Raw genomic sequence first — 19,568 nt, 5'->3', positions numbered from 1 at the left:
TAACTTTCAAAGCCAATCAGAATTTTGTTTACTTTTCTGGGTTGTTGCTTCCCTCTGTTACTGTATATCGAGAGCTGACTTCAACAAAAGAAGAAATATTCCTATTATGAAATACCCTTATGTGTGGTTCTCTTCAAGTGGGCATCTTTAGTTAGCAATCCCGTACTTCCCTCTCTACAGCTACCTTCTTCGCAGGTGCTTGGGAAACCCCCTCTACTGTAAGGTTCTATGTCAGGACCTTCTCTCTAAGGACATATTACTCTTTCATGACCTACAGAAGGGAGAGGAGGAGAACAGCAAGTGGGAGACCCTCTCAGGTAAGCTGAGCTTGCCAGGGTTCTAACCTGGTCCAACTGCATCTCCCAGCCCTTATAAGGTACATGCCTATTCTCTGCTGACATTATAGGTAAGATTAGGCCTCCCTAGCTAAGTGAATTATACAAATAATATGAAACTATGGTGAAAATACTAAATACCTGCCTCAGATAACTTGAGTCAATCAATCTATTATAATTCCTTTTTTAGCAGTGCAGGAGGTAGGAATAGGAAAAATGGGGCCTCTCAGCATGACAGTCCACTAGAGAGGATTTCTAAACACGAGAGTTCAGTAGAGAATTGCACATTACATAGAGAAGTATGACTTGAGGAGTTGGATGGGGGAAATGGGAGAAGGGAGGGTGGTAGGAGAGGAGGAAAAGAAGAATGTGTAAATCGAGAAAGACATCCTAGAACTGTGGTATAATAGAAGGAAGGGCGATTGGCAGGTAAACAGGAAGAGTGAGGATGTCATACCACATGGTGCAGAAAATGTTAGTTTCTAAGAGAAAATTAGAGAACAGGCAGGATGGGTGGGGTAAACCACTTAAAACGTGATATGCTCCATTCATCTTCATCCTTTCAGTTTCTTAACTAAATTCTTGCCTTTCTGTGCCTTTAAAACTGCAGTCACTGAGCATGGTGCTTTCCTCAGTCATAGTGTTCTTTCCCTACAGCCAATGCCATGAAATCCACCATGTATAGTATTTCTCCTGCCAGCTCTGAAGAAGACCAGAAATTTTATGTCTGCACAGTCAAGGATGAGGTGAACTTGGACACAGTGCTTCTCCCACCATTGTTAAAAGGCATGTTCCTCAAAGAACTCAAGTGAACCAATAACAGATGTCATTGCGATTAGTAACTTTGTGGATGACTGAGTATAGGTCTCTTATTATCATGCTAGTTTCATTTTTTTAAAAAAATATATTTTTATTGATTTCATAAAGGAAGGGAGAGGGAGAGATAGAAACATCAATGATGAGAGCGAATCATTGATTGGCTGCCTCCTGCATGCCCCACACTGGGGATCGAGCCCATGACCTCCTGGTTCGTAGGTTGAAGCTCAACCACTGAGCCACACCAGCCAGGCACTAGTTTTATTTTCTTCTAAAAAAAAGAGAACTGCCTTCCAGAAAGAAGTTCTGACATTATCCAAAGAGCCCCTTAAATAATTGTAATGCTACTTGAGTAATGGTTTACTAAGTGAGCCCATTGTTTTCTTTGGGGCTGACTGATGACCGGGAAATGTTTTTTAGTTGTTTAATAAAAGCATGTCTTGAGTTTCTCTTTGTGCATATTCCTGTGCTAGAGGAAACAATAAGCAAGGGAGAAAATGTTGCTGAAACTTAAGAAACTCTGGTGCTAGTGAAGAGACAGTGTTACGCACATAGCAGGAGTTTAATAAAAAGAGTGCCAAGTAAGTTTATAATGACTTACAAGATAAAGAATTAGGTAGGCATGATTAGACAGGGATGTTTTTCTTTTTAGAGATGAGTTTTTCTTTTAATATTCAAGTGTTTGATGGCCATTGTACTATATGAAGCCCTCTGGAGGGATATCATAATGAATAAACATACTTTCAAGTCAAGGATGGTCTTGCTGAGAATATGAGACATACATATGAAATAACATGGTAGTTAAGAGCCAGGACTCTGGAGTCAAAAAAATCTGGGTACTGTTGGCTCCTCCACTGACTGGCTGTGGAACATTAGATAAATTAATTGACTTATGTAAGTCTTAGTCTTCTCATCACTCAAATGAGGGTAATGATAGCTCCTATCTACCTCATGGGGTTAGTTAAGGATCAAATGAAATAAATCATGGTACATTATAAATATTCATTGTATGTCCACTTTTATAAGCTATTCTGGAGGTTTTAAGTCCATGTAGACAGTTCATACTCCTATAGCCATGATAGGCCACACTTGGCAATGGCTTTACTAACATAGAAGGACCAAGTCAGGAAGTACAGCATGCTAGCAGAACAGCAGCGAGTGGTTTTCTTCAGAGGGAGTCCTCATAGCAGTTTCCACCACTACTCTCCAGAGCCCCAAGGAATAGCTTAGGTGTGATGGAATGAGATCATGATGGATGGGTGCATGTAAGCCCCATGCCCCAGCTAAAAACTGGTATCTCTTGTAACAGCCCCATATGCATAACTTCCAGGCCCTGCAAGGGACATAACCGATTAAATGATTTACTACCCCCCCCCCCCCCAAGGAAGCCCAAAGCTGTGGTTTACCCCTGGTGTTTATAGCTTCTTCAGTTTTCTTAATCCATATTCAGCTTCCAATCTGGGGTCATTTTTAGTGTAAGCAATGTTACCTGGTAATTCAGGTGCCATTTGTCAGGATCCTGGGAAAGTGCTAGGAAGTGCATCCAAGGTCAGCACTGTCCACAGAGAAGAAAAAAGGATTTGTTAGCTCATAAGCTAAAATTAATAGCTCAGTCTGCAAAGCCTTGGTCTAAATCAGGAGTAGGGAACCTTTTTTCTGCCGTGGGCCATTTGTATACTGATAACATCATTTGTAGGTCATACAAAATTTCCAACTTAAAAACTAGCCTGCTATATTTGGTCAAACATTTAATTAACTCACCCCTAATGCAGGGCCAGACCAAATGATTTTGCAGGCCTTATACAGCCCTCGGCCAGACATTTCCCTGATCTAAATGAAAGGCTAAAGCTACATTGTGAAAGGCCACATAAATTATAAAAGTATTTAAAAAGAAGCCCTAGCCAGTTTGGCTCAGTAGATAGAGTGTAGGCCTGCAGATTGAAGGGTCCCAGGTTTGATTCCGGTCAAGGGCACATACCTGATTTGCAGGTTCGATCCCCAATAGGGGCTGTGCAGGTTTGATCTCCAATAGGGGCTGTGCAGGAGGCAGCTGATCAATGATTCTCTTGTCATTGATATTTCTATCTCTCTCTCCCTCTCCCTTTCTCTCTGAAATCAATAAAAAATATATATTTTTTTAAAGTATTTAAAAAGGAGATTGACATGATTATATTTGTACTTTAAGTGTATAACTCTGCCAATAGCTAATATGTTATTAGGATAAGAATGAGGAGAAGTTGGAAATGTTCAAAACAGGGTAATATAGTGGTCCAGGTGAAAATGACTTTTTATACTAAAATTGTTTAGGAGGAAACATGCAAAAACATTTAGAAGGAGGGTAAGTGGGTGACCAGTTGGTTGTGAAGGAAAGAAAAAGGTTTAGAATTATTCCAAGATGTTTGGCTTGGTGACTTACTGGTTCAATACAACTGCTTTAACATATGGGTCATAATATGGAGAGATTTACTCTAATGCTTAGAGTTAATTAGCATCTTCATAATTATTGGAGTTCTGGGACCAGGAAACCTGGCCTCCATGTTTAGTTCCAAAATAAGAAGAAAAAGTCTAAGTACTTACTAAACATGAAAATTTTAGTTTAGCTGAATTGTTAGTTTAGCTGAATGATTCAGGGCATACCTTTGGGTTTACCAACAAAGGGTTTTGGTGACCATGGTTGAAGAGTTTAAGTGATGTGGTGAAAATCTGACTATAGTTGGTTGAACAATGAATGAATCCTGAGAACGAATGAGGACATGGAAATAAGGTTCTCTGAAGAGGTTTGGCTGAGGAAGAAGGGGTAGACAAAAAGTGAGCCTTTATATTTTGTTAAATGAACAGATTATCAACAAAATGCATTATATGTTGTAGAAAGCTTGTTCGTTGCTGATTTTTTTCCTCTAGAAATAGCTGTAAACCAACTGGATCAACTGAGCCCAGAAGAACAGTTGCTGGTTAAGTGTGCTGCAGTCATTGGTCACTCCTTCCACATCGATCTGCTGCAGCACCTGCTGCCTGGCTGGGGTGAACAGAAGCTACTGCAGGTGCTGCGGGCTCTTGTGGATATGCACGTGCTCCGCTGGTGCAGCCAGAGCCAGGAGCTTCCTGCTGAGCCAAGATCAGTGCCTGTTTCTGTTGAGATTATTGAAAAAAACAAAGAGGAAAAGAAAAATTCAGGTGAGGAAAAGCTGGTCCCTTGTTCTCAAGCCTAAACAGAGAGCCTTGGTGGGAATCGGGAGGGGTGGTTGGGGTGGGGATGGAATCTGTGTTGAGAAAGAGCATCAATATCATATATCAAGGGCCTCAGTCTCTTAAAGCTTATAACTAAGAAATGGGGGAAATAATTATTTTAATCATGAAGGAACCATAGTAAAAGTGAATGAATAGCTTGTATTTTTTTCAGAATTATCTTAATTTCAAGAATTCTAACTTCTTGTTAGCACCATATGTCAAGTATTTGTGTTTTAATTTTCGGTTCAGAAAATATTGCCATTATCCTTTATTGGCTTCTAGGTCAAAATAATAAGAAAGAAGGATAAACTATTTCTAATTTTAGAAATTCACTAAAATATGTAGTACTGAAACGGTATTCTCAAATTCTCCACATGAAAGAATAAAATTGTGACATAGAAGACCCAAATTACATATAATCCAAAAATAATTTTCTTTTGACTTTGAAATATGTTTGGGCCTTGTATTTGAACAGAGCATTTCAGATAATTTGATGTTTATAATAATTTGTAATACAAAAGCTCATTTTAGGAGGAACAACTAAGAAATCTATCCAAGTGTACTTCAGTACCCCTGATCATTTCTTCGCCATGGTACTTTGTACTAGATATGGTCACTGTCACTCTCAGGTTGGTGTAAAATCCTTTATACAAAGCAGGCGAATGGGAATTGTAAATGAAATTTCTTTAAAACTAGCAGCATGTGCTTAGGAGTTTGCTACGTGGTAGCATGCAAGGATTTTAAGGGAGGCTCTCACTTGGATTTTTCTGTATTTCAGATACTGGCTCTCCTCTCAGGCAAAGAGAGGAACTATTCCTACCTCCTCCTGAGGTGCTAGAATTTGATGTGCCTCTATTACGGGAAGCTGCTTGGGAGCTGTGGCCCAAGGCACAACAGAGAGCCCTGCATCTTGAATGTGCCTGCTTTCTCCGACACTTGGCCTGCCGCTGTGGCAGTTGCAGGGGCGGGGACTTTGTCCCCTTCCACCGTTTTGCCATCTGTTCCATCAAGAGCTCCAGAGGGTCATCCAGATTCTGCAGTTACAAGGATAATGGCTCGGTGTTAACACAAGTGATCACAGACAGATTACAGCTGCCTTCTTCCCAAGGTAAACCCAGGGGGGCAGAAAGAGGATATATGGACAGCACCTCTCTTTATTCATAAGCTCAGATCTCTTCATCCAAAAGGTAAAATCACATTAAGGTAGAAAAATAGGTAGAAAGAGCCATTTATCCCTGAAGTACCAGAGATAAGAAAAGTGTAATCTCTGAGTTAAAAGGAACTTTAGAGGTCATACTTGTTTGGGTTGGCAATCTGGTGTAATCTTTGGTAAATTCCTTAACCTCAGTTAATTGAGAAAAATAGCATTATTATTTTATAGGGTTGTTGTGCCAGGCACATGGTTAGTACACATACATCTTAATTATTGTTTTTTATTGTTATAATTATTCCACTCAGCACACATATATGGAGTCAGTGTGTATCAGATGCGGTTAAGAATACAAAATGAGTGAGCCTTGGTCCCTAAAATGATCAGTTTTGGGGGTGATACAGACATATAGAGAATTCCGACATGGAAAAGGAGATGAAAATGGCATGCATAGGGGCTGGGTACCTAGAGAAGGGGCTGTTAGCTGGCCCAAGGAATGAGTAGAAGACTCTTCCTTCAAGGAAATACTGCCAGAAGTTAGACTTGGAGCATAAGTAGGAGTTAGCTACTTCAGGAAGGTTGGATTAGTGGACAGATGTTCCCCAAAGCCTATAACCCTTCTACCACATCTCAGATAAGAGTTCATGCATCTTTGTTTTAACATTTTCAGTTCGTTTACCTTACAGGACATCCTGTTTCATTGCCAGCAGCTATTAGAACATCTCTTCTTTCATCAGGGTGAAATCTACCTTCTTGCAACTTCACCCATTTGTCAGAGTTGTGTCTTCTTCTATAGTTGAAGACAGCTATCAAGATCCAACCATTCTTCTCTTTTTCTACTTTGATAGAAGAGAAGTTGGTATTGGTGTTGGCAGGGGAGAGGGATATGAAAGAGATGGTGACGTATTGGAGGTAAAGGATTAAAATGAAGGATTTGATCTATGATCCTAATACCTCTTCTAGCTGTAACATCTGGTGACTCTGTGAAGGTAGACCAGTAACTTGGAGAAATTGGTCATTGACTGGTGAACTCTATGAGCATTTGTACTTTTGCACTTTCTGAGGGGAAGAGGACAGGAACAGTGAGTGTCCTAGTCCGCTATTGTGATGAAATTATACTATCATTCACATTTCCTATGTGGCCTTTGTTTTGAAGAGGTCAGTTTCAGCTTTAGATTAGACAGCCTGATCAATCTATATGAGAAAGGCTCCAGACCTTCCCAGCACAGCCGAACCCAGAAGAGGCCTCTGTGCATGGCCATACAGCACAGGTTCTGCACAGATCGAGAGGGTGCTGCTCACACAGGCTGTGAGGTGAAGGCTCCCTGGGAATTGTGTATTGCAGTAGTGCTGCCAAACTCCAGTTTCTTAGTTACCTTATCCTTATCTGACATTATTTGACATCAGAGAGCTGGCACTTTTACGTAACTTAAGTCCTCTTTACAGCAGTTCTCTTAGACTCCCTTTTCAATCCCACCACTCATGCTTCCAAGTCCTAACCCTAATATGTAACACTAGAGGCCCGGTGCATGAATTTGTGCACCAGTAGGGTCTCTCAGCCTGGCCTGCGGGATCAGGCTAAAACCAGCTCTCCAACATCCCCCAAGGGGTGCCAGATTACGAGAGGGTGCAGGCCAGTCTGAGGGACCCCACCAGTGCATGATCAGGGCCAGGGAGGGAAGCGGAAAGTTGGCCAGCCAGGGAGGGATCACAGGAGGGCTCCAGGGTGTGTCCAGCCTGTCTTACTCAGTCCCGATTGGCCGGTCCCCAGCAGCAAGCTAACCTACTGGTTGGAGTGTCTGCCCCCTGGTGGTCAATGCACATCATAGTGAGCAGTTGAGCAGCCTTAGCATATCATTAGCATATTATGCTTTGATTGGTTGAATGGCTGACCGGTCGACCGGACACTTAGCATATTAGGCTTTTATTATATAGGATGTCAACATCATTACCACTGTATTCCCAGTCTTTGTTTTTTTTTTATCTTGGAGAAGGCGGCTGTAGAGGAAGAGTCAAATCTGGAGGATAAAGGCTATTGAACACCAACTAAGTAAAGTTGAAAACTTCTACTGGCCACTGAGACTCTAGTGGACTGTGGCATCATGTGTTCTCATGATTTTCTCACTAGGTCTTAGGTTTTGTGGTTCACTCTTCTGTGTCCATAAACCCAATCACGACATTTTCAGGGATTCCTACTATTAGAAGTAGCCATCAAACCAAGTGGATACATTATATATTTCTTTATTAACTGATAGTGAGTACCTCCTGGGATTTAAGAACTGGCTTGGAAGGTTTGAGAACTAAAGGAGTTACTATTTGAATGACAAATCGTTGCTTTTAAGGAATTTGCAATTATTGTCCTAATTTTGTGTGCAGGCAAATATTAAACCTAAACTTATTATCATAATGGGGAGGGCGTGGAAATTATGTCATGAACTCAGCTGCAGAGGAAAGATAGAAATTTAAAATGTCCTCAGTTAATTCAAACATAGGTACTAAAGATAATCATCTTTTTCTCCCTATAGATAGTTTTCAGTTCCAGACAGAACTGTCCAGAAGTCGGGAGGCCTTCACAAGTGCACCCTGCAGGTAAATGGAGATGCTGAGAATGGGCTGGAAGGGCAGAAAGTGAGACGCAGCTGACCACTAAACTGGGCTCACCTCACCTGCAGACCAGGAAGGCATCTGACACCCAAAATCTCTATTCAAGTTAATAGAGATTTCAAAATGCAATTTTTGATTCTTTGTAGAGAAATTATTTCTTAGTGGTTAAGAAAAACTTCCAATAGCTCTCAAATGCATTGTACACAGAGCAGGGGTTTTTATGTTCAGCTATAAATTTGCCTTCTCAATTATTTTTGACCCCAGCTGATATTAAAATGAACTTACACTTCCCAACCATGTACCTCTGGTTTTCAAATGCCTGTCCCACGGATATTAAATGTCCCTACCTTGAGTTCACCAGCCACGCTGTAGTCTTCTCTCTCTTATCCAACTTGATATTCTACTTTTCAAACATAAATCTATCCATATTTGACATGAATCACCTCCATACACACCTGTGTGTCTGGATCACACAATTCTCCTTTTTTAAAATACTAAGTGGCCTCCATCTCCTTCCACTTATCAGAATGTTCACCAGCCTTCAAAGCCCTTCTCAGTACCTACTTTTTTCGATCATTCTGTCTCAGAAAGACCTGATTTCTTTTGAACTCATGGTACCTGTGGAAAGTGCACTGGACTTTTCAGTGCTTTTTCAGTCAGAGAGGTGAGCTACTAGGAGTTTTGAGGCCCTATATAAATCACTTTAAGCTCTCTCAATCTCAGTCTCTTCATCTGTAAAATGGTAGTAACTTTTGCCTGCTGGAATGACAGGGTTATTGCAGGATAAGATGGTGGTGGTATAAGATAATGTTCAAATGTACTGTGACAAAGTTCAAATACACTAAGAGATAAATGTATTATTACTTACTGCTTTGTATCACTTTGGTGATTTTATTTAACACATTGTTAGTTTACTCTTCAGGTGTGGTCGTTTCTCCATTTAGTTTGTGAGGTATTAGATTGACTTTAGGTTTTTAAAAAATCTGTAATAGGACTTTGCCATTATAGATTAGGCTTCTGACTTTTAAGAGTGATGGAGGGGAAGGATAGACATAGAATTAATGAGTTCTAAAGGAAAGCGTCCTGGGAAAGTGGCTTGGAGACCCGGTAATGCCTGACAAAGGTGGCTGCGCCTGGCCACTCTCATTTCTTCGTCTTCTCTCCACAAAGGTCAGAGGAAGAGTTCCTGGATCGAGTGAGCAGGAAGCTGGCTCAGGCCAGCCCCGAAAACGACCTGCTGACCACGAAGCCCTGTCGCTGTGAGGAAATCCTGAAGTTAGTGCTCTCGCCCCTCATCCAGCACTGCCTGGTCATCGGAGAAAACACCTGTGCGTTTTATTACCTGCTGGAGGCTGCCTCCGCCTCCTTGGACCTGTCAGATAACTACATGGTGAGCAAGCTCTGCTCTCTGAGATGAGCCCTTTTACTTGGGGATTTGATTGGGTTTCTTAACTATCAAGTGACCTGGAGAGAGGGTGGGAGCGAGAAAAGACCCGGAAAGGGTTTAGGAGAAAACATGAGTGGGAATGTGGGAATGAGAGAACACCAAGCAGCCGGCCCTGCCCCTCCCCGGCCATGTGCAGTCCAGCTCCCCATTTCTAACTCGAAATCCAACCTGATTGACGTGCATATCTTGACCCTCATCATATCCTTACTCCAGTCTTCACCTCTAGCATCATCTGAATCCTAATCCTGTTCCTCCATCCCTTGTCTGGTTTGAAGGCCTTCTTTTATTTGAGGAAGGCAAGCAGTCTTCGGGGCCAGCCCTCTGCATTCTCGTTTTTGAAAAGGCACAAGGTGAAGATCTGTCAGTTTGAGGAGGCCACTTTCTGCCGTCTTCGGTCAGAGGTGAGAGTGGAGGTGACCTTGAAGTTTAGGTTATTTCTCCTTGACGGTTACCCTATTATTTCTTTTAAAATCCCTTTGATTTTTTGGGTGTGTGTTTGTGTATGTGCAGTTATAAATGTGATAATATGATAAAAGGTGCACAAATTCAAAACATGAAAATATATAATATGTAAAAAGTGAAACAACCTTCATAATCCTATGCCACCCCCAGCATAGTTAATAATCTGGCTATATGCACAGTCATATCATTATTATTTTGTTATTTTAAAAATAGAATCATATTCCTCATTCTTTTCTGTAACTGACTTTTATTCTTAATAGTGAAGATTGAACATATTTGTGTATTGGTATACATCAATCACAGTTGTAGCTGCCAAGTATTTCACTGTATGCATATATCAAAGTTTACTTATCCATTCCATTCTTCAGGTGCACTATGGTGAATATTCTTGGAAATAGCTCTTTCTCCTTTTGTGAGAATGTTTCTGTAAAAGAAATTTCCAGAGGTGGAAATAGTAAGGCAGAAGACATGATTTTACATTTAGTAAATATATTGCCAAATTGTTCACCAAAAATATATCAATTAGAGTTTTTTACACTTCTTTACAGCCTTACCAACATCAGATACTATTAGTCTTTTAAAAACTTGCTAATACATAAATGAAAGTTATCTTAACTATGTAATATGGTACATAGTTATTTTTACATGTTTATTAGTCATTGATTTTTCTGTGAATTGCCTAGTAATGGGGTGTAATGTACAGTGTGATGATTATAGTTAATAAAACTGATGTATAATTGAAAGTTGCTAAGAAAGTAGATCTCAAAAGTTCTCATCACAAGAAAAAGATTTTTATGTGTGGTGATGGACATTAACTTATCGTGGCAATTATTTTGTAATATATACATATAATGAATCATGTACAACTGAAACTAATACAATGTTATATGTTGATTAGATCTCAATAAGAAAAAATCACATTGCCCACATTAGTATAATTAATAAAGCTAGAAGAAAAAACATAGAGTTGAAAATCTCCCCAACGCTGTTACTTAGCCACTGTGTCCCTTCCCCAGTGTCTCTCCCCCAGTGTTATGTATCTTTATATGTGAGGTGATATTTCAGGTGCTTTCCGCAGCATCTGAATCCTTACCTAAATGACAATCCCACCTCAGTCTAGCAGCATCACTTTCTAAACCAGAACCTTCATCTACTGCTCACTGACAATGTGGGGGGTACTTTCTCCTTAACCCTATTTTCTCCTTTATTTGCTCATGGCCCTACTAGTGCTTGATAGAGTAGCCAGGCTCTGCTCCAACTCAACGCACTCACTCTAGCACCTCATTAGCCCTAAGTGCACATCCCAAAATAGAAGAGCCAGTGTGTTATATCAAGGACCTTGTCCAGGTTGCTCTTCCCACGTTTGCATTACTGTTTCTTATTTTCCCATGTCTAGGTCTGTTTCAACATGGGACAGATCACCTTGGCCAAAAAACTGGCTAGGCAAGCTCTCCGACTGCTGAAAAAGAATTTCCCTTGGACCTGGTTTGGTGTCCTTTTCCAAACATTCCTGGAAAAATACTGGCATCCCCGTTCCCTGAGCCAACCTGCAGACAACCCTAGTGAGAAGTGAGAAGCTGGCCAAGTTGCACTGGTCCCCTTTAGGGCCACAGAAAAACTAAAGTAGGACCCAGCCTAGAGTTTTGCCATATTGACCTCAGACTCCCTTTTTTAAGCATATCACAGACAGTTCTAGTTCTGCCTTACTTCCCTAGCCAATTAGATGTAACAGAATGAGGACTTTTGTTTTGGGAGTGTGGTGTTAACCTGTCTCTTCCAAATAAAGATAGGTGTGTGTGTACATACATGGATATACAGATATGTAACTAGGTAGCAATTTAATATTTGTCTGATATAAAAATTGCTACCGAGTTATTGAGCTATAGTCATTTAAAAGAAATATATTCAATCAAAATGGCAATTCAAAGAGTAAACCTTTATTTAAAAACTTCTCTGAACTTTTCCTGGTCAAGAGGGATGAGTTAAAAAGGTCTAAGCGGTTAGAAGTAGTTGGATCCCAGAAACATTTCTGAGTTTGGAAGTCTGTAGCTGGCCCACGGAGGAGTAGACTTGGCTTTCTTGTGGGGAGGGATAGTGGGGCACTGGTGAAGAATAAGGCATGCTAACCACCCTGTGCTTCACAACAGTAAGAAGAAGTTGGCAGTCCTGCAGCAGCAGGTGCAGTGCCTCTCCCTGCTCTGGCAGCTCTATAACCTGGAGGCCACAGCCAGCAGCCGCAGATTTGCCTGCCTGGCCACGCTGATGCAGAAGAATTCAGCCGAGGAGTTTGCCAATGAAGCCCAGGTAAACCAGTCCTTGCTTTACCCCCAGACCTACTCAGAAACCTGAAATGCTAGGGAGACAGATGCTGCCAAGTTCCTGGGTTTTACATGGCCCCACAATAACCCACATTTAATAGGACGCCACTGACCATGGGTTTGAGCAGGGTTTCTCAATTTGCAGTTTATAGATGGGTTTTCCAGGCATGAAGCTGCCTAGAACTCACGGAACTAAATGTAGAACTGTGTGTGTGTGTGTGTGTGTGTGTGTGTGTGTGTGTGTGTGTGTGTGTTCAAAAGAGCATTTGGGGAGTGGTGGAGGTCGGGAAGGGGTCATAGCTTTCATCAGATTCTCAAAGAAGTTCATGATCTAAAAAAAGGATTTGAATTGCTAACTTAGGGAAAAGAAGGAAGAGAAGTGTGTCTTCCTAATTTTAGCCTCTCTCTCTTCTCTCTCTCTCTCTCTCTCTCTCTCTCTCTCTCTCTCTCTCTCTCTCTCTCTCCCTTCCCCCCCCATTTGTTCAACAGATATTTAATGAACACCTGTTAGGTCCTGGCACTGATCTTGGTTCCAGGGAAATAGATAATAGAAAAGTGAAATATATGGTATGTTAGGTGATAATAAATGTCATTGAGAAAAAGTAAGTGGGAGCAGGGGGACCTGGGGATCTAGGAGTAGTGGGTGCTGTTTTAAATAAGGCAGTCAGAGAAAGCCTCACTGAGTAGGTAACATTTGGGCGAATATCATAAGAAGGCGAGAAAGTAAGCCGCATGGCTATCTGGGAGTAGAGTGTAAGGCAGAGGGCACCGTGAATGCATAGGACATGCCCTCTGTGTTTGAGGAACAGCCAGTGTGACTAGAGGGGAAGGAGGGGAGGAGAGAGAGGAAGGAGATGAGTCAGAGGGAGGGGTGGGTGGCAGATCCTGCAGGCCTTATAGGCCACTGTAGTGGTTTCAGCCTTTATTGTAAAGAAGCTGGGAAGCCTTTGATGGGTTCTTAGAAGAGGAATGACAGGATCTACTTATATTTTAATAAGATTATTCTAGCTGCCATATTGAAAATAAACTGAAAGGGGCAAGAGAGGAAGCTGGGAGACCAGTTAGGAGGCTATTACAATAACACAGGCAAGAGATGGTTGGCTTGGCTTGTGGTAGCAGAGGAAGTGGGGAGGAGTGGTCTTCTCTCAAGAGAGAGCCAACAGGATTCGCTCACAGATTAATTCCGCGATGTGAGAGAAGTGTCAAGGATAATCCCAGGATTTGCAGTGTGGACTTCCAGAGGGATAGAAATGCTCTTAATTGGGATGGGGAAGTCTGTAGAAGGAAGAGATTTGGGGGAAGATTGGCTGCAAGGTTTTGGACAGATTTAATTTGAGATGTCCATTTAGACATCCAGGTGGAGATGTGTAGGCAGCTGAATATAAACTGTGGGTTCATGAGAGAGGTCTGGGCTGGAAATAGAAATATGGAGTCATCAGTGTATAAATGGTATTTAAAGCCAGGAAATTCGGTGAGGTCACCAAGAGAATGAGAAAAGGTCCGAGGACTGAGTTAATAGCTCCATTGTGAAGAGGTCAGAGTCATACGGAGAAACCAGCACAAGAACCTGAGAAGTTGCCAGAGAAACGGGAGGGAAAGTGAGAGAGCATGGTGTCCTGAAGACCTACTGAAAACTACTTTGAGAAGAGAGTCATCAGCCATGTCAGATGCGCACACAGTTACGCCAGGAACCTAGCAGCAATGCTGAAGAGCTCAAAGAGCAAAAATCGGAGACCTTAGTTAGAGACAGCACTGATGAGGTTTGGCCAGTGTTCTAAAAGGGAGAGTCTGGGATTGGAGAAAAAGACGAGGGGCAGGTTGAGAAAATGGTTTGTCTAAAGAACAGGCAGTGAGAATAATCAAATTAGAAGTGTAAGGGTGAGGAGGATATGTCTTCATAGCTGGAGTGGAGGTGAGTGTAGGGACACCAGGAGCCCTGACCGAATGAGCAGCATGGCACCAGCATGGGCAGTTATGCAGAAGAGGGATGGGATGGAATGTAGTGTAAATGCACAGTTAGAATGTTTTGCCCTATGCTCTGCCCCGCAGGTTGTCTCTACCTACGTGGCCCTCTCCCAGTTCTCCCAGAACGTGGGTGACACGGAGAAGTGGCTGCACTGCGAACAAATGGCCATTCAGAAAAGCAGCCTGTGTTGGTTCTCCAGAGAGGGGTTGTTGGCCACCGCACAGCTCATGCAGACCTTGGCCTACACCAAGCTCTGTCTCGGCCACCTTGACGTCTCCATCAAGCTGGGTAACGGGGCTTGGGGCTAGTGAGCCTGAGGCCTTCAGAGAGGCCAGACTCACAGCCAGACCTCACAGTGCTCTTACCTCCTTAGGTTTTCAAGCTCATGAGATATGCGGGTACCTCCGGAAACCAGCTCTGCAGAATCTGGTTCTCTCAGTTCTCTTTAGATCTGCATTTCTCAAGAAGAAGTATTAAGATCATTTTTTTTTTCATCTCTATTCATTGCTTAAGCGGGGAGGGTATGATCTCCCTCCCATAGGAGATGAGATAAGAAGAGACAGCTGTTCATTCCCACAGCTGTCTCTTCACCTGTTACTACAGGAAGCACTGTCTTAGGGGTGGGGGTTAGCAGTGGGAAGCGCAGTCTGAGCTCCTTTTTTTTAATAAATTTTTTTTTCATTTTATTTTTTTCCATGTTCATTTATCCCCCTGTACCCTCTTCTACCTCCACCTACCCCCACTCCCCAATCCCGCAATCACCACACTGTTGTCTGTGTCCATGAGTTCTCTCTCTCTCTCTCTCTCTCTCTCTCTCTTTCTCTCTCTCTCTCTCTTTTCCTTTAAGGAGGTAGAGAATTGCAGTAGTTCAAGACCCTGGAAACTGTCTTAGAGGCATTTCCCCACTTGTTTTGCTTAGAGAGAGCTCTGGTCCCAGGTACAGATGCTCTCTGTATAAATAGAGCTGTGGAGAGGAGGTGCACGGGATGTTAGGCTGCTTGGAAGGCGTAAGATCCCCTCCCGTCCTGCACTGTGCTCCCCACTCCCGAGCTGGTCCCAGTGGCTCTGTCTCTCGGCAGATTTGATCTGTGTGTCCATGTGCTGGACAGTCAGTGGGCGCTCATTTCCCAGGGTCATGATATCCTTGGCCTGGCCTGCTTCTATTCTGCTTGCTTAGATCTGCTGCTCTACGGAAAAGGTAAATCTTATGCGTGGCTCTTTTGTACTCCTGAGGGATTCAGACCTTAGATGGGGCCTGAGGTTGGGAACACAGGCAGTCATGAGCTGGCCCCTGGCATGGCCTCTGCTACCAGCTCCTGGCTCTGCAAAGTCTAGGAACCACATTGTGATTCAGGGGTGTCTGCCTTACATATACCTCCTCCCTCTACCACACACCTTCGAAACCTGTTCCTACATGGACAACTTCTAATAGCCTGGCTACCTTCTCTGTCCACAGGATTGCTGTGCCGGCCCTTAGGAGAGTGTCTACATTTCATTCAATACTATGAGCATAGCTGCGTTCTAACCTCTCAGAGCAATATCATGCTGGGGGTCCACTCCTCTCTGGCCATGTGGTAATGTGTGGTGCCAGTCTTACTCCGGGTCTATGGGAAAGGGTAGAAATTTAAGGACACAATGAAGTCATTATTTCACATCTCTGACCCACTTCTAAATACTGTCACCTCCCATCCCCATCTTATTAGAAGAGATCTTCTTCTTTTTCTTCAACAGGTCTAGGCCTATAGGTTGAGGGTTAAGTTTGGGGTTACATGTAAGTGCTAGATAACCCATGACAAGGCTGAATATCAATAGTCTCCTTTTAAGTCTTGCTTGCGACTTACATGCAAGAAAGTAACTTGTATGCGAATTAGTAGCCTTGGCCACTTCCCAGTATCACAATTCTCACTATCAAGGAGGTCTCAGAGTTTTAGAAAATGAGGCTTCTATGAAATAGCCATGGTTAGTAAGCAGGGGACAGAGCTCAGAGCTGTGATGTTTTTCCCTCCAGGTTTGCCCAGGACTCACGGTGGAACCTGTTTGAGTACCACTTCTCCAAGGCTCGCCAGCTGGTGAAAAGAACCAATGCCTCACTGTTTGGTTCACATGGCTTTGTCCGGTTCCTAGAGTGCCATGTGCTGATTTTACAGAAAGTGCCAGAGGGTGTCTTCATGCACATTCCCCCAGAGACTCCGAGTCAAGTCTTAAAGGTACCTATCCTTCAACTAACAGTTAAGGTAGCGTTTGACCCTGTGATACTCTTTCTGCCACCTGCATCTGTCCCTTACTCTTCTCTTTGCTGCCTGTCTCTTTTGTCCCCTTGAATTCGTTTGTCCCTCCACCTAGAAAGTCTTTCTGCCTACCTCATGTACCCTCCCAGATATTCCTGCACGTAGGTCAGGACTGGATCCCAAAGGCAGGAGAAACCTTTGCACAGCTACTGCTCAACACCATTGAAACGTTAACCATTAGCCCTTCTCAGTGGACCCGTCCTGGCCAGTCTTTAATTTGGCACATCTCCCTACAACCCTGCTTTCTAGTTCCTCTGTTCAAACCAACTTTCTGTGCCTACTTTGCCACCAATAACTCGTCCTTGTTCCCCCAGCCTGACTGAGTGTGCTGAGTGGGGGCTGTTGTAAGTGCTGACAGAGTGGGGTGGAGGGAGGGAAAGTGCTAATCCCTGAGCTAATGGACCCTCCTTTCCTTTCAGTACTTTAAGGAGTTCTTCTCTCGATGTGTGACCTGCCCTGTCTATCATCGGTGGGTCTCAGAGCTGCAAGCCTCTGTAATGAGATATGGAAAGAGAGAAGTCATGTCCTTGACTAACATCATCAGGCCTTTGGACACCTGCTTAGCCAGGATTTGGATAGAGGGAGAATTCCTGGAGGAAAACAAGTCCTTTGATGGAAACTTAGCAATTCAGAGTAAGCATTCCTTCCTGGAACCCTTGTCTGAGAGACACACAGAACAGTCTCCGGTTCCTACTCACGAGCTGCCAAAGGCTTCACCTCCAAAGTAAGCAGGGACACACAGGTGTAAGGAGTTAGTCCTTGCTCCAGAGGTGGTTACTGTCTTCTCACGAGTGCTGGGCCCAGCCTAGACCCATTGCTAAGAAATGTAAGAGCCTCTCCCAGGCCTTTGTTCAGCATCTGGAATCCTTAAGTGTAGGAAGTTCCTCCTTGGTCCCAGCTTACACAAGATCGTTCCCTCAAAGGTCACTAAGGGAGAACGAAGGCCTTAGAAATCAGTGTAATGTCTTAATGTCTGTGAAGGTAAATGGTAAGATATGGACAAGAAAAAGAGGGGAAGGAATATAGTATCTTGCCTCAGGGCTCCTTTTGCAGGGTCATGAGTTAAATCTGTAATTGCTGAGAATATTCTTTGTGTTTGTGATCTTCTTTATGTTCCTGGTTCTAGGGTTTGACAGAGTGACTGATGTCAAGGAGAACAGGGATGAAAAGGAAATTCAAGAATGTAATATTAAAACAAAAAAAAATCATCTGAAGGGATCATGATTCTCTTATTGTATATAACACAAAGAAATGCCTCAAGTTCTCCTTTTTAAGATACTGTATATTTTAATAAAAGCCTGTGTTTCTGGCCCTAGCTGGTTTGGCTCAGTGGATAGAGCGTCGGCCTGTGGATTGAAGGATCCTGGGTTCAATTCTGGTCAAGGGCATGTGCCCGGGTTGCCCACTCGATCCCCAGTAGGGATGCGGGGGGGGGGGGGTAAAGGAGGGAGCCAATCATTGATTCTCTCTCATCATTGAAGTTTCTACCTCTCTTCCTCTCCCTTCCTCTCTGAGGTATATATATATATATAAAAGCCTGTGTTTCTGAAGCATGAAATTTAGATCTTTCTTAACTCTGGACTGTCAATTGCACAACTGTAGAGAAATTAAAACTGGGATAGACCAGTGGTCTGGGAGCCCTAATGAAGGGGTTGTCATTACAAAGGAAGGCTGGCAGTGTGGGTGCTTTGGTGCTGACCACTTTTGGCACAGGTGTGGAAATGGGCTGCTAAGAAACCAAGCAATTCCCTGGCTGGTTTTTCTCAGTGGTTAGAGCGTCGGCCTGCGGACAGGAGGGTCCCGGGTTCGATTCTGGTCAAGGGCACTTGCCTAGGTTGCGGGCTCAGACCCCAGTGGAGGGTGCGTAGAAGGCGGCCGATCAATGGTTCTCTTTTATCATTGATATTTCTATCTCTCCCTCTCCCTTCCTCTCTGAAATAAATAAAAATAAATTATATATATAAAAGAAACCAGAGAATCTTGAGAGGTACACGGTGGGAATTCATTTCTCCTTTGTGGTATATGATTTGGGCATTTCCATGAGAAACTGAAATTGCCAGAGGGTATATGACTCTAGCTCTTTTCTTTATTCTCCCCTTTGGAGCTGCTGTCTGGCCTTTATCTGTTCGATGGTCTTTCTTCCACAGAGTACAACCTTCCCACTGATTTTTATGCTTATAACTCAATCATTAGTGTTCATAGTCAGTTAACTAATGATATGATAGCTACCACTCTGTGCTTGAAGTACATTCTTTAAATCCTCTTATCAATTCTGTGAAGCAAGTATTTTTATTAATTCCCATTTTATAGATGAAGAAGCTGAAGCTTAGAAAGGTTTTGCTCTAAGAAACAGCCACAAAATGGAGCTGGGATTCCAAATCCAATTTAATTCCAGAGTTTACACTCTTCACCACTAGGCTCACTGGCTTTCCTGGGACCCAGCCTACAGTCAGCTACCCTGTGCCCAGGCTTCAGTATTCCGTTCAAATGGCCACAGTCAGAACTCTAAGGATGTTTGGGAAAGGGAGGCCTGGACTTCTTTTAAGTTGTCCTGTCTAGTCCGCACATACCCTCCTCCCTCCTCTTGTCCCCTTCTTCCTCCCCCTCCACCCCCCTCTTGTTTCCCTTCCACTTTTCCGCCTCTTACTCCCCCTGCCCCCCCCCCCCCCCGCCTGCCCCGCTTCCTTTCTCCTCTTCTACTCCTTTAAATTTCTGAGAGACAGTATAGAGTAAGTATAGAGACAGTATAGGTGCAAGGACTCTGAGCCAGGCAGCCTGGGTCAGATTTTAACTCCTACATATTAGCTGTGTTACTTTCGTCATATAGTTTCTTTTCTTTATGCTTCACTTTCCTTTTCTGTAAATAAGGATTAAAAAGATTGTCATTGTGAAAATTAAATGCATATAAAGTGCTAGAACAGTGCCTGGCACATAGTAGGCACTCAAGAGATGTT

At 43.0% G+C, this 19,568-nt stretch overlaps 1 protein-coding gene across 1 annotated transcript in view; it reads left to right on the top strand.

Annotated features, from left to right (window-relative positions):
• Positions 1–17,917, top strand: part of LOC118660771 (adenylate cyclase type 10-like) — a 41,387-nt gene extending 23,470 nt beyond the window's left edge. Inside the window, 16 exon segments of the mRNA XM_036318432.1 lie at positions 181–317; positions 993–1,121; positions 4,053–4,325; positions 5,158–5,487; positions 8,055–8,118; positions 9,304–9,523; positions 9,856–9,981; positions 11,439–11,611; positions 12,190–12,346; positions 14,410–14,625; positions 14,627–14,796; positions 15,406–15,524; positions 15,783–15,900; positions 16,335–16,533; positions 17,034–17,247; positions 17,741–17,917. Coding sequence (XP_036174325.1) covers positions 181–317; positions 993–1,121; positions 4,053–4,325; positions 5,158–5,487; positions 8,055–8,118; positions 9,304–9,523; positions 9,856–9,981; positions 11,439–11,611; positions 12,190–12,346; positions 14,410–14,625; positions 14,627–14,796; positions 15,406–15,524; positions 15,783–15,900; positions 16,335–16,533; positions 17,034–17,247; positions 17,741–17,838 — 2,743 coding nt within the window. The 3' untranslated portion in view covers positions 17,839–17,917.
• Positions 17,918–19,568: the final 1,651 nt, after the last annotated feature.

The sequence above is a fragment of the Myotis myotis genome, unplaced genomic scaffold (genome assembly GCF_014108235.1).
Source record: "Myotis myotis isolate mMyoMyo1 unplaced genomic scaffold, mMyoMyo1.p scaffold_m19_p_7, whole genome shotgun sequence".
Lineage (NCBI taxonomy): Eukaryota > Metazoa > Chordata > Mammalia > Chiroptera > Vespertilionidae > Myotis > Myotis myotis.
This window is presented reverse-complemented; position numbering and strand designations above follow the sequence as displayed.